General features: G+C 35.5%; 2 protein-coding genes across 2 annotated transcripts; one reads left to right on the top strand and one right to left on the bottom strand.

Annotated features, from left to right (window-relative positions):
• Positions 1-236: 236 nt before the first annotated feature.
• On the top strand, positions 237-7639 carry LOC104737578 (DNA mismatch repair protein MSH6). The gene is made up of 21 exons (XM_010457785.3): positions 237-1426; positions 1565-1664; positions 1924-2026; positions 2113-2166; positions 2251-2325; positions 2516-2584; positions 2716-2799; positions 2957-3151; positions 3303-3832; positions 3911-4040; positions 4344-4435; positions 4536-4714; positions 4798-5000; positions 5102-5203; positions 5395-5557; positions 5932-6218; positions 6312-6449; positions 6569-6648; positions 6734-6833; positions 6959-7088; positions 7186-7639. The coding sequence occupies exons 1-21, from the start codon at positions 484-486 to the stop codon at positions 7401-7403; spliced, it is 3975 nt and encodes a 1324-aa protein (XP_010456087.2). The 5' UTR covers positions 237-483; the 3' UTR covers positions 7404-7639.
• Positions 7640-9181: 1542 nt separating this feature from the next.
• LOC104737577 (uncharacterized) lies at positions 9182-12224 on the bottom strand. The gene is made up of 7 exons (XM_010457784.2): positions 11917-12224; positions 11745-11816; positions 11273-11349; positions 10911-11034; positions 9999-10076; positions 9771-9869; positions 9182-9434 (listed from the first exon to the last, which is right to left on the bottom strand). The coding sequence occupies exons 1-7, from the start codon at positions 12058-12060 to the stop codon at positions 9330-9332; spliced, it is 699 nt and encodes a 232-aa protein (XP_010456086.1). The 5' UTR covers positions 12061-12224; the 3' UTR covers positions 9182-9329.
• Positions 12225-13992: the final 1768 nt, after the last annotated feature.

Here is a 13992-nt window from a genome sequence, read left to right as displayed (position 1 = left end):
TTGATTTCAGTGTTAGTGTATTACAAACTTACAATGATGATTTCGAAAAGACACCATTATTTTAGAAAAAAAAAAATTCAAATACACTACAAAATTTTAGATTTATGAAAGACTGAACTTTTTATAAAAGCTTTGTAATGTTATAATTTGGTTCAGAGGTTAATTCCGGTTTAGGACCGGTTTTGATAGCTAGCTATACCGGGCAAAGCTTTAACGGCATGAATATCTCGAGAGACGGACAGAGAGAGAATCAGGGAAAGAGTACTATTTTCCTAGTATTTTTTTACTAAGGCGTTGTTTCCCGCCAATTTGCAAGTTTCGCCGGCGTTTTTCCCGGTGAAATACTCCCGCGCTATCCCTCTACTCTACATAATAATAGGCTTTTCTCATCAATCACACTCTCTCACTACCTTCGCCGGCTGTTTCACTTCCCTTCTCTCTCTCTCTCTCAAATCTCTTTCGCTTTTTTTTTTTCACTCTCCGATGGCTCCGTCTCGTCGTCAGATCAGTGGAAGATCTCCGTTGGTGAACCAGCAGCGTCAAATTACCTCTTTCTTTGGGAAATCTGCTTCATCTTCTTCTTCTCCGTCTCCGTCACCAGCTCCATCTCTTCCCAATAAGAAAACCCCCAAATCTAACAACCCTAACCCTAATTATCCGTCTCCGTCACCGCCTAAGAAAACTCCCAAATTGAACCCTAATCCCGATCCTCCTGCTCGCAGTCCTAGCCCTGGTCCTGCGACTCCTTCTCCTATACAGTCCAAGTTTAAGAAGCCTTTGCTCGTCATCGGACAGACTCCTTCGCCTCCTCAATCGACGGAAATCACGTACGGGGACGAGGTGGTGGGAAAGCAGGTTAGGGTTTTCTGGCCGTTGGATAAGAGATGGTACGATGGGAGCGTGACTTTTTATGATAAGGGTGAGGGTAAGCATGTAGTCGAGTATGAAGATGGGGAAGAAGAGTCTTTGGATTTAAGGAAGGAGAAGATTGAGTGGGTTGTTGGGGCGAAATCAGGAGATAGGTTTAAGCGATTGAGACGAGGCGCTTCGGCTTTGAGAAAAGTTGTCACGGATGATGATGATGTGGAGATGGGTGATGTGGAAGAAGAGAAAGAAAATAAAAGTGATGGTGATGATTCTAGCGATGAAGACTGGGGAAAGAACGTGGGGAAGGAGGTATGCGAGAGTGAAGAAGATGATGATGTGGAATTGGTTGATGAAAATGAGATGGATGAAGAAGAGCTCTTGGAAGAGAAAGATGAAGAAACTCCCAAGGTTAATAGAGTTTCCAAAACTGACTCTAGAAAGCGGAAGACTAGTGAAGTAACGAAGTCAGGCAGTGAGAAGAAAAGCAGGACTGATAAAGACACTATTTTGAAAGGTTTTAAGGCTTCTGTTGTGGAGCCTCCGACGAAGATTGTAGAAGGTAAACCTAAGAGTCTCTTGTTGTTAACATATCATGCTTGTTTTTTCATCTTCGGTTTGTGATATGTCTTTTGCTCTGACTGTGGTTTCAGATAGTATTTGTTGTTGGTTGCTAAATATTCTTTGTGTCTTAATTCAGCTGTTAAGGTAGTCAATGGTTTGGACGATAACATATTGGATGGAGATGCTCTGGCTAGATTTGGTGCTCGTGAATCTGAAAAATTCCGCTTCCTGGGAGTGTAAGTCTCTGACAAATTTGTTTCCATCTTAGAGGCCATTTGCTACGGTGGTTAAGAGTAGATAATTTAGAGAATCTAGAATGTCTCTGTTAACTTCCAGTTTATTTAGATACACATAAGGGTACTTCGTCTCTTAAGCAATATTTTTTCTACTTGCAGTAACATCTCTAATTTTCTTTTTAACTTCATGATGTACTATTATGCTGCATGATTTTTATTTAAGCTAAGTTTGTTCTTGAAAATTATTTCTGGTGAACAGGGACCGAAGGGATGCTAAAAGGAGACGCCCTACCGATGAGAATTATGATCCGAGGACACTCTACCTTCCTCCTGATTTTGTGAAAAAGTTAACAGGGGGCCAGGTAAGAAGAGCACATGTAAATCGGGTTCAGGATATTTGGTGAAGCTAATCAACTTTCGCTTATTTGATTTTATGGCCTTATTTCAGAGACAATGGTGGGAGTTTAAATCAAAGCATATGGACAAAGTTGTATTCTTCAAGGTAGAACAGTAATTACTTCTTTAGTTAGAACTTATTAATTGATGGGAGATTCTCGGATAAATAGTCTTCTTTTGTGACAAGCAGATGGGTAAATTCTATGAGCTTTTTGAGATGGACGCACATGTAGGAGCCAAGGAACTTGATATCCAGTACATGAAGGTAACTCTTTGTACTCATAACTAGTTGACGCATTTGAATACATCTTTTTAAACTGTCCAAAAACCCAAAGATCTGGCATCAGATCATGCTAAAAAGTTTCTTTTTATTGGTGTTACATTACAAATTTATCATGTATTGTTTCTAATGTTTCTCTCTTTGCAAGTATCTGACATATGCATTTGTTTTGTAGGGAGAACAACCTCATTGTGGATTTCCGGAGAAGAATTTCTCTGTAAACATCGAGAAACTAGTTAGAAAGGTTTGTGTCCAGAATTATAGCTACTCCACTTCAAGCATTATCTATTTCTTTTTACGAGTGGTGAAATTACATTCATGGGCAGAAGTTATACTTTGGGTTAGAAAGAAATTTGATTGGATTGAATGGAACAGGGCTATCGGGTTTTAGTAGTGGAGCAAACAGAAACACCTGATCAGCTGGAGCAACGGCGAAAAGAGAAAGGTTCCAAGGATAAAGTATGTCCCACTATGAATTTAATTTTGTAGGCATCATCAGTTTCAAGTAAATTAATTTGTTTGCTCTTGAAACTAAAATTTGTTCACCTTGGCTGATGCCAGTTTAGAAAAATTATGATAGGGAGGACTCCTAGTGACGCTCCTCCTGTTTTTGTAGGTTGTGAAGCGTGAAATATGTGCAGTTGTTACAAAAGGCACGCTGACAGATGGGGAGATGCTATCAACTAATCCGGATGCATCTTATCTAATGGCATTGACTGAAGGAGGAGAAAGTTTAACTGATCAGAAAGCAGAGCACATTTTTGGTGTCTGTTTGGTTGATGTTGCGACAAAGAAGATAATGCTGGGCCAGGTGAGTTCTAGTCGTTGGATTTTGGTGCCTGGTTGCACTTAGCATACGTAACATTTCTCGAATTATCACTCTCTTAGGAACAGTCTTGGGGGATTTTTTTTTTTTGACTCTTCTATTCTAATTGATGGCATTTTTTTTCCGTTCCTACCAGTTCAAGGATGATCGAGATTGCAGTGCATTATCTTGCCTGCTATCTGAGATAAGGCCGGTTGAAATTATTAAACCAGCTAAGGTGTTGAGTACTGCAACCGAGAGAACAATAGTTAGACAAACCAGAAATCCCTTAGTAAATAATCTGGTCCCACTTTCTGAATTCTGGGATGCAGAGAAGACCATGCATGAAGTTGGAATTTTCTACAATCGAATCAGTTGTCAACCGTCTTCGGCTTATTCTAGTGAGGAAAAGATTCTAGGTGATGGTTCAAGCTTCCTTCCAAAAATGCTGACTGAATTAGCAACTGAAGATAAGAATGGCAGCCTGGCACTCTCTGCTCTTGGTGGTGCCATTTACTACCTGCGACAAGCATTCTTGGATGAGAGTCTGCTTAGATTTGCCAAGTTTGAATCCCTGCCTTACTGTGATTTCAGCAACGTTAATGAGAAACAGCACATGGTTCTTGATGCTGCTGCTCTCGAAAACCTTGAGATATTTGAAAACAGTAGAAATGGAGGCTATTCGGGGTAAAGTTTTTTCTCAATCTTACTATGTTTTATTAAATGATTGATGTGATCTTAACCTAAGAATGTTTTCTTTTGAAGAACGCTGTATGCTCAACTGAATCAATGCGTCACTGCATCTGGGAAACGGTTACTAAAAGCATGGCTGGCAAGACCTTTATATAATACGGAATTGATCAAGGAACGACAAGATGCTGTAGCAATTCTGCGGGTGAGTCTTCTAACAAGCAATAGGATACGTTTCTCTGTTTCTCAACTAGAAAATAACTTGTCAACTTGGTTTCCCATTTAATCCATTTTCATTTCTATTATTTAATTAACGAATCTCTCCAGAACTACACTATTTCCCCATTTCTGTTCAGGAGCATGTTTTTGTCACTGTTTAACTAGCTTGTTTAACTAGCTAAGATGATGCTTTCGTATGCTTTCAACTAATTATGAAGCTTACGCTGCTTCTTCATTTACACTATCCATCTGACAACTCTATGTGTTATGGTATTGCCCCTACCTTCAGGGTGAAAATCTTCCGTACTCACTGGAATTCCGGAAGGCGTTGTCCAGACTTCCAGACATGGAACGGTTGATTGCACGTATTTTTTCTAGCATGTAAGGGATTAGCTGGACTGAGAACATGTTAATTCTTACACTATGTTTATACCAAAGATTTACTAAACATATTTGTTATAAACTCTACGTGGTGTAATAGTGAAGCTAGTGGGAGAAACGGAGATAAAGTGGTGTTATATGAAGATACGGCAAAGAAGCTGGTACAAGAATTCATATCAACTCTACGTGGTTGTGAAACAATGGCAGAAGCATGCTCTTCTCTCCGTGCTATTTTGAAGCATGATAAATCCAGGCGTCTGCTTACTTTATTAACTCCTGGTACATCAATTTGCTGCCTATCCAGAGCTTCATTTAATAACTCCTGGCAAATCGCAGACCATCTAATATCATTTTTATGTCAGGTCAAAGTCTTCCGAATATATCATCCTCCATTAAGTATTTCAAGGATGCTTTTGACTGGGTAGAAGCTCACAATTCGGGGCGTGTAATACCCCATGAAGGAGCTGATGAAGAGTATGATTGTGCTTGCAAAGCAGTAGAAGAATTTGAGTTCAGTTTGAAAAAACATCTGAAAGAGCAACGGAAATTACTTGGAGATGCATCAGTGAGAATTACTTCACTTTTTGTTTTCTTTAAATGGCTAATCAACCGAGGGTTTTCTTATTTTCTAATCAGAGCTTTGGCGATATTTTTTTTTTTATCCAGATAAATTATGTTACAGTTGGAAAAGACGAATACCTCTTGGAAGTTCCTGAAAGTTTAAGTGGGAGTGTTCCTAATGATTATGAATTATGCTCATCGAAAAAGGTAAAAATTGTACATTTCGAAAGAAATTGGCATTTCACTTTCATCTCAACAAGTCGATATGATGGTTGAGTATTTCTGCCTCGTGTTTCATGATTGTGAGGATATGTAGTCTTCTCGTAAATGCGGATATATTTACTAAATAGACCCTTAAATTTAAACATGAGATTTTCTTGTTGTTTACTCTCTTTCAGGGTGTTTTCCGATATTGGACTCGTACCATCAAAAAATTATTAAAAGAGCTATCACAAGCAAATTCTGAAAAAGAATCGGCTCTAAAGAGCATTTCACAGAGATTAATTGGACGTTTCTGCGAGCATCAAGAAAAATGGAGACAATTGGTTTCTGCAACAGCTGGTATGGACAATATCATGTTTTATAATTTTTTGTATTAAGAAATTGTCACCATCTTCGTCCAGAATATGTATATTTCGTTTTCAGTTCCTGTTAACTGTCACCCAGTGCTAGCTTTGTGGGTCATCGCTTGGGCCCTTTTCGTTGTAAACATTTTTCAAGCTAGTTAGAATTGGGTTTGATTCCACACTTTATAACCTCAGTTAGAAGTAGGCATGCAGACGAAAATGAATCTTAGGCAGAGGTATAGTTCAATTACATCTTATAGGCAAGATGGGTGGAAGATTGTCTTGTAGAATTAAGCATGCATTCTATGAAACAATGCATTGTTGACGTTTATGTGGATACATTGTTGACATGGATTCTTTCTATTGCAGAGCTCGACGTGTTGATCAGCCTCGCTTTTGCAAGTGATTCTTATGAAGGAGTAAGATGCCGCCCAGTAGTATCAGGTTCTAGATCTGATGATGTTCCACACTTATCTGCCACTGGTCTAGGGCATCCAGTTCTAAGGGGTGATTCGTTAGGCAGAGGTTCTTTTGTACCAAATAATGTAAAAATAGGTGGTGCTGAGAAAGCCAGTTTCATCCTCCTCACAGGCCCTAATATGGGTGGAAAATCTACCCTTCTTCGCCAAGTTTGCTTGGCTGTAATCTTGGCTCAGGTAGGCTATCATTTAAAAAAATTTGAAGGCAATGGACCTTGACCCATTTAAATGTTGATAAAAGAGACTCAAGCAATGATGATCTTTTCACAGATTGGAGCAGATGTCCCAGCAGAAACCTTTGAGGTTTCGCCTGTTGACAGAATATGTGTGCGGATGGGTGCAAAAGATCATATCATGGCAGGACAGAGCACGTTTTTAACAGAACTTTCAGAAACTGCGGTGATGTTGGTAAGTAATGTGGAACTTACACGTTGTTACCTTTTTGAGTGTTGGTCACATGCTTTGGTTAAACTATGTGAAATAACAACAAACACATTGATAGAAAGTTATAATATAATAATATGCAGACATCAGCTACCCGAAACTCGCTGGTGGTGCTAGATGAGCTTGGACGAGGAACAGCAACATCGGATGGACAAGCCATTGCGTATGATGAATCATTTATTTGCGTATCTTGTTGTTGGGACTTACTGTTATTGTTCAGTTCATTTGAAATATTTAACTTTTTACAGGGAATCCGTACTTGAGCACTTCATAGACAAGGTGCAGTGTAGAGGATTATTCTCTACTCATTATCATCGTCTCTCTGTAGATTATCAAACCAATCCAAAGGTATTGTGAAAAGTGTCTGCTTCAGTTTCTGAGTTTGAAAGACTTGAGACTATTAGTCATCTGGTTGTGTGTGTATTCGAAAACTTCTCTAAAACCGATCCATCTTGATATTGTTTGTTGGATAGGTCTCACTTTGCCATATGGCATGTCAAGTAGGAGAAGGAATTGGTGGAGTAGAAGAAGTTACATTTCTCTATAGACTGACACCTGGTGCATGTCCTAAAAGCTATGGAGTTAATGTTGCTCGGTTAGCTGGTAAGAACATCGAATTCACTTGCCTCAAGCTTTCCTTTTCTTCTCACTTAAACAGAAGCATTCACTCATCATACTTTTATTGGTTTAATCTCCATAGGTCTTCCAGATTACGTACTTCAGAGAGCCGTGATAAAATCCCAAGAATTTGAGGCCTTGTACGGTAAAAAACATGGAAAAACTGATGGTGAAAAATTGGAAGCTATGATAAAGCAGATCATCAGTAGTGTTGCATCAGTCTCTGAAAACTCTACTTCAAAGGACTCGTTATCTAAGCTACACTCCATGGCCAACACATATCTCAAGTTAACCAGCTAATTTAACAGCTCTATGCCTTTCTGTTTTGCCATTCTTCTTGTAACCCTTTAACCAGTGTCGATCCATAAGCTTCCTCGTGTCAAAATCTAAAACCCGAGTCAGTCGAAAATTTAAACTCCGGGTAGACTAAGTTTTGAGGTGTGGTTTTGAAGCCTTTTGTGTAAGTTTTGGGTTTTCCAGAGATTGTATATAGTAGGATCGGTTAATTTTGTGAATAGAATGTTTGAGTACTCTCAGATTCTGTTTCATCTTCATTGTTGAAACAAAGTCAGCCAAAAAAAAATAAAAAAATTATCACAAGCAATTAACAAAATAGTAAAAATTTAGTGAAATGTGACAATTGACAAATAAAACTGGAATTAACAAACTGTTATTTAAAACATAAAAAACTTTTTCCCTTCTTTTAGGGAACTCTCTCTTCTCTCTCCTCTTCTTCTTCTGGTTTAAAAAAATCAGAATCGTCGGTGGTTCCTATCCGGCGGCCACCACGGCGCTGTGAGGGGAATTAGTTAGTTTAATTGCTTTTTGTTTCTAGGTTTTTCTCTAGGATCGGATGAATCTAGGCTAAGCGGTGGTGTTGAGATTAGGGTTCTGGGTGTGGTGGTGCGATTTCAGATCTGCATCCGGCGAAGGTTCTTAACGGTGGTCCTTTCTTTGCAACGACTTCATCCTTTGATGAAGAAGTTGTGAAGGCTTTTTCGTTGGCCTCAATCTCTCTGTTTGTCTCTACTTCTGTTAGCTTAGCTTATGTGGGGTTCTTTGCTTCTGTTTGTGGTTTGTTGTGGGTTATGTCTTAGTTTTAGTTGTTGGGTTGCAATTTGTGATTCCTTTTACTTCGACTCTGTCACCTCCTCTTGAGTTGCTGGTGTTTTGCGTTGGCTAAGGTTTCGATTTGTGGGTTCATCATTCGGAAGGTAATTTTCTGCAAAGGCATCTACTATCCTTCTCTAAGTTCTTGTTGGGCTCAGGTTTAGTTTCAAGACGATGCGGTGAGTTCGATCTCTATTCCTTCTCTTGCGTGGCGTTACCAGTTTTTGGTCTGTAGGTGGCCTTTGACTGGGCCGACGAATGTCCGTGTTAAGGAATGGGTATCCTCTCTGGCGTTTTCCCCAATCAGATTTCAAGGTTGTCCTTTGAACCTTCGCTTTCTCGATTCTTCTGGTTCTTTGAAGTGGTTGTGATGGGTTAGGTTATGTGCTCTTTCCTTGCTGCTTTGCCGTTTTCATTTCTGTCGTTGTTGTGGCTGTGTGAGCTCGATATAGCTCCCTTCTTGGGCTTTCAGTTTTGGAGGCTTTCTTTTGATCGGTTCTGCTCGAGGCTCCTGTCTGTAGCTCCTCTTCGTCATCTTCCTGTTCTGTGGAAATGTTTATCGGAAGCATTTGGATTAGAGTTTTTGGTTTTAATTATGTGGAATTTCAAATTTCAATCTTTTATGTTTGATTTTGAGGTTTAATTCCTCCTTTTGTCTCTCCTTTTTGGGATTTGTCTCTGGGATTTAGTTCTTTCAACTAGCCAGCTTTTGTCTCCGGAAGATCAGATATTTCCGGCTTTAATTCCCTCGTTTGGGTTTGTGGCTATGGTACTTTCCCGTATTTGTTAGCGGTTTAAGTATCCGTCTTTGTCTTTGTAATCTTGGATGAAATAAAATGAGACTATTGTGAAAAGAAAAAAAAAACTGTTATTTAATTTTCTTTTGTTTTATAGCTAAGTAGATGATATTTTTGAATTTTTTTTTATCAACTGTAATGGTATGGAAAATATTCAAACGCGAAGGCGAATTAATAAAAACATGACTTTCTTTTTTTAATTATACTTTGTAAATTTTGTAATGACCATAAGCATCGAATAGATGCATTACGTAAAAGAAAAAAAGAAGAATTAGAAAGAAAGAAAGAAAAAATGCGTTAAGTTGGTTAAGTAGCAGGTTTAAGCCAAATGTTGTTGTTGCTCTTCATCATCATCATCTTCTTCTTCTTCCAAGTTGTAGTCGTCGTCAGACTCAGAGCTCAACGTAGCTTCTTCATCAGATTCCTATTTTCAAAAGTCAAACGTCACCAAAAGTCAAAAACATATAGAGAGAAAGAGTTGAATATTTCACATTTGTCATTAAATGATAAAATCGAAGTCAAAGTTCCTTTAGAAAGATTTTTTTTGCCATGAACATGATCACAAGTCACAACAAAATCCTCAAAACGTGGTACCTACATACTATTAATTCGTACTCGCATGCGTGAATCGTAATATTCACACCTCACATGCATTTTATTTGGAATATATATGAACAAACATGCTAATAATATATTTTTGTTACGTAGTAGTATAATATAGTAGGAGTTTTGCGAAATTAAAATAAATTCGGTAACTTACATGATACTGAAGACGACGAAGATTTTTTTGAATAGCTGCGATTGTTCGAATTATTATAAACATTGGCAATAGTATCCCAACGGCCTTTAATGTTAGTACCTGTAAATTATTTCATACATATATTAATAAAACATGGAAAACAAAAGATAAAAATATTACTAAGGATTTAAAAAAAAAAAAAAAAATCTGAGTTAATGATTGGTTGTTTAAAAGGAAGAGTATTTTTACCGTAAATACTGTGAATGGATACTCTTCGGTTCCATAAATCACATCGAATGTATGTTTCATCAGCAAAAGCACTGAAAGCTGCAAAAAAAAAATGTATTTATTTATTAAAAAAAACTCAAGTTACCCAATTTTTGTTTATAAAACAATACAAATAGTGGATTGTCAAAAAAAAAAAAAAACAATACAAATAATGGATGGTATGGTAGTATGATGAGATGTAAACTAATCCTGATTTGGTAAAGGGTAAGACATTGTATTGGTAGGAGTTGTGGTCTTAGGTGAGACAAGATTTTGTATAATGTGTAAATAAGGGCTAAAAACTCAAATTCTTGGCCAACCACCAACTTACCCAACCTATGTCCTTTATTTTTATTTTTTTTTTGCAACAACATTCCAACCATTCTTACCCCAATTTCGCAATGAACTCCAAAAAAAAAATGGTAAAAGCTATGGAGGAGAAAAAGCATAATAATACTTCATACTAAATGGTAAAAAGACTATGAATCATGAAAAAATATTGACAAAGATATATATAACGGTAACATGTACATTCATTTTAAAAAAAAATAAGTTAAAAGATTTCGTTTTTTTGTTCATGGTGGGGAAAAAAGAAACATTATAATATATTAATATCACACACACAAACAACAACTTACAACAAAAATATTCACATTTATAGGCTTTGCCACATAACTACGAAATAGATTTGGCCAAAACAAAAAGAAAAAGCTATGAAACAGTAAATAGTGGTTGCCATATCTATTTTAGAGCTCCTTAAACTATGGACTTTTCCCCCAATGTCTCATCATTTGTTTTTAACTAATTTATATTATTATATTCATATATTACTAATAACTTTCTAATTATCCAAACTAAAAATGATCAAAAGAGAAGAAAAAAAATAGAACTTACAGTAAAAGTTAATGATCTGAAAAAGGAAGCTCCTCTATCAGCAACAGAATCACACTGAGACAACTCGGATTCAGCTATAGACACTAATCTTCTACTTCTTCTTCTTCTTCGTCGTCCATTTACTCTGTTCCATTAAAACAAAACTAGCAAAATTTTAATAAATTGTTTTTATAAATTATTTGTAGAATATTGAGTAATAAACTATTTGCAAGCTATCTATCTCCCCCTTAAACGCGTAAGCAAGGAAAGAATCAAGAAACCACGTCAATGGGGTCAATTATTTTTGCATAATTTCAATCTATTTTATTTATTTTTTAAAATGCCTTCTTCTTAAGTCTTAACAAAATAATTAATCTATTTACCTGATTGTGACTTCTTCTTCTTCTTCTTCAATCAATTTAGATTGTTTTGAAACTGCTGTGTATCCATCTCTATACACCTGCATGGCTTCTTGATATTCTTAATTTGTACTACTCGTTATATCTCAAAAGATAGGTTTTTAAAAAGAGCCTAATTATCATATGGTTTTCCAACTTTTTATATTTTATAATAATATAATTCACTGAATGAAGGAAGAAATAAAAAGAGCCGTAAGTCCACAGGTGATTGCGACAATCAAATTATTATCCTTAATTCATTCATTATCGGCATTTAAAATAATTTGACGACAAAACAACAATGAAGAAACAGTGACGCACTAGACAAATTCAAGAAACTAAAGAATTTGGAGACAAACAAAACATAAATATATTTTTTTAATTATCTGAATACAGCGAAGCCCACATCACAAAAACTTTTTTTTTTTTCGAAATCAAGAAGCCAAGAAAATTATACCTGAAGACAGATTTCACAAGTTGTGTTTCCTTTCTCATCACACCAACGTTGTATGCAGCTTCTGTGTGCGAACTGATTTGATCATCACCACCGGAAACATCAATTTCGAAATTTTGAGAACCAAAAAAAAACAAAAAAAAAGGTAAAAAGAAAAGTGAAATGAATTGTGTACCTTAACGGTGCCTGAACAAGCACAAGGAACTTCGAAAAAACTTTCTTCTTCTTCTTCATGACAGATTCTGCAACGCGTGATTCTCAGTTTATTTGAATTCATCTTCTCGTCGTCGTCTATGAACAAAACCACATCTCCCATCATCTTTCTCTCTTTCTTACTGATCCTTTTTCGTATTCTTTTGATACTTCTTCTTCGTCTCTCTGTTTTTTTTTATTTTCTTGCTCTGTTTTGTTTTGATTGTTTTTTGATTATCTTCTTCAAGAAGAGCTTTTTTTTTTTTTGGCAGAGAGAAAGAGAGAGTCTGAAACCTTTATTATATACAGCTTTTTCAATCAAATAGTATACGAATTTCCGATTTTACCCTTAGTAAGTCTATTTTATTCAAATTCTAATAAAATCAAATTTCTTCTTTTAACGTTCTAATTATTCCAATAAAATCAATTTCCTTGTTAACATGTTGTGTTTTTTTTTCTCCCTCTTCTTCTTCTAATTACAGAAATTATATCAAATAAATAAACAAATGATGACGGATCCATGATTTAACCCGCAATATGCAGACGAGTTTGATGTCAAACTAAATGAATACATAATATTGAAATTTCATTCAAATACATTGCAAAAAAACTGTTAATGAATCTTTTGACCAACAAAAAAATGGGAAAGAATCATCAATTCAACAACATTTGACTCCCAGTTAACATTGTTTTACTAGTTTTTTTTTTCAGATCATTTTTAAAGATAGAGACTTTGACTTCTCCTCTTATTTGGAGTTCATATAGATTTTTAATAGTATTAAGTTCACATATGTAGATTCATATATGTTGAAAAATCGAAAAAAAATACTCATGATATTTTGCATGAAACAATGCAGGATTTAAATACTACTTAACATATTAATATTGCATGGCAGCTTTTGTCGTGTTTTAAGACCTTTTTTTGTTTGTTTAAGAACTTATTATTGGAAGAAACTAGAAATATATATTTATTGGGTTTATAGCAATGTGATATTGTGATTGAAAAAAAAAACAATTAAAAAAAAAGATTTAATAAAACAAAACGCGGTTAAGTAAATAAGAGCTGGAAGAATGATTAATTCAATTTCGAATTTAAGAGTTGAGGGAAAAAGAGATTTGTCAACTATGAGATCACACAAGTCAACATAAACCTCGACTTTTCTCATCTAGTATGTCTATATGTATAAAATAATAAGATTACTCTAGTTATTACGTACTTGTATATCTTTTGATTGGATGATGTTTTCTTTACGGGTAATATGTCTGCAAGAATAGTTACAAACCTTCAAATCACTGTGGTCTTTAGATCTAAAAACTCTTTTACACAGGAAAGTGTAGAAGAATAATACATGATTAGGTTAGCTTTCAATTCATTCACAAACTTTTTCTTGTCATTTCTTGCCTTTTTTATATTTAGTTTTGCATGCATTTTTAAATAAATATTTGGATTAATTAACAATGTCAAACCATAGGATTGACTGGTTCAGCAACAAACTAAAACACACCCATCACAATAAATGCCAATCAAAATTAAATTTTTCTTCTTTGGAATTGTCGATTTTTATACATTCTTCTGGCTGGGGAAGTTCATTTTGTCAAACTACTAGTAATAATTAGTATAAGTTATATCAAATAACACGAATGTGAGTTTTTCTTTTTAAGGTAACCTGATTCATATATATAAGGAAATATATATATGATTATATATGGATGTAACATATACTATTTTTTCTCTTTTTTTTGTTCAACACTTCAACCTGTGAAACTTATATAACAATGAAGTTGGAACAAATTTGAATATGAATTGTATGATTGCTTTATCAACGGTCGCCTGGTCATCTCTGCGCTCAGTACACCAGAAATTTTAAACTCGTGGGTTCCACTTTTATCCCAAAAAAAATAATCTATCATCAGTGTACCAAACAAACAAACAATAAATCCCTAGTAATTCTTTTTTTTTTTTAATGTTGGCGAAAAGAGTATTCATGTTCTTTTTTTTTTCACCTATTTGTTATTTTATTTTTCAACCGGTTAACTATATGATGTTTTCACGTAAATA

The sequence above is a fragment of the Camelina sativa genome, chromosome 13 (assembly GCF_030686135.1).
Source record: "Camelina sativa cultivar CO46 ecotype springtype chromosome 13, ASM3068613v1".
NCBI lineage: Eukaryota > Viridiplantae > Streptophyta > Magnoliopsida > Brassicales > Brassicaceae > Camelina > Camelina sativa.
The sequence above is the reverse complement of the archived record's forward strand: the minus strand, read 5'-3'. Positions and strand labels throughout refer to the sequence as shown.

Coding starts and splice junctions, on each gene's coding strand:
- LOC104737578 (XM_010457785.3), top strand. CDS start 484: ATGGCTCCGTCTCGTCGTCAGATCAGTGGAAGATCTCCGTTGGTGAAC. Junction 2,585..2,715: donor TCGAGAAACTAGTTAGAAAG/GTTTGTGTCCAG, acceptor TGAATGGAACAG/GGCTATCGGGTTTTAGTAGT. Junction 2,800..2,956: donor AGAAAGGTTCCAAGGATAAA/GTATGTCCCACT, acceptor CTGTTTTTGTAG/GTTGTGAAGCGTGAAATATG.
- LOC104737577 (XM_010457784.2), bottom strand. CDS start 12,060: ATGATGGGAGATGTGGTTTTGTTCATAGACGACGACGAGAAGATGAAT. Junction 11,350..11,744: donor CTTGTGAAATCTGTCTTCAG/GTATAATTTTCT, acceptor GAAGCCATGCAG/GTGTATAGAGATGGATACAC. Junction 10,077..10,910: donor TCAGATCATTAACTTTTACT/GTAAGTTCTATT, acceptor TTTTTTTTGCAG/CTTTCAGTGCTTTTGCTGAT.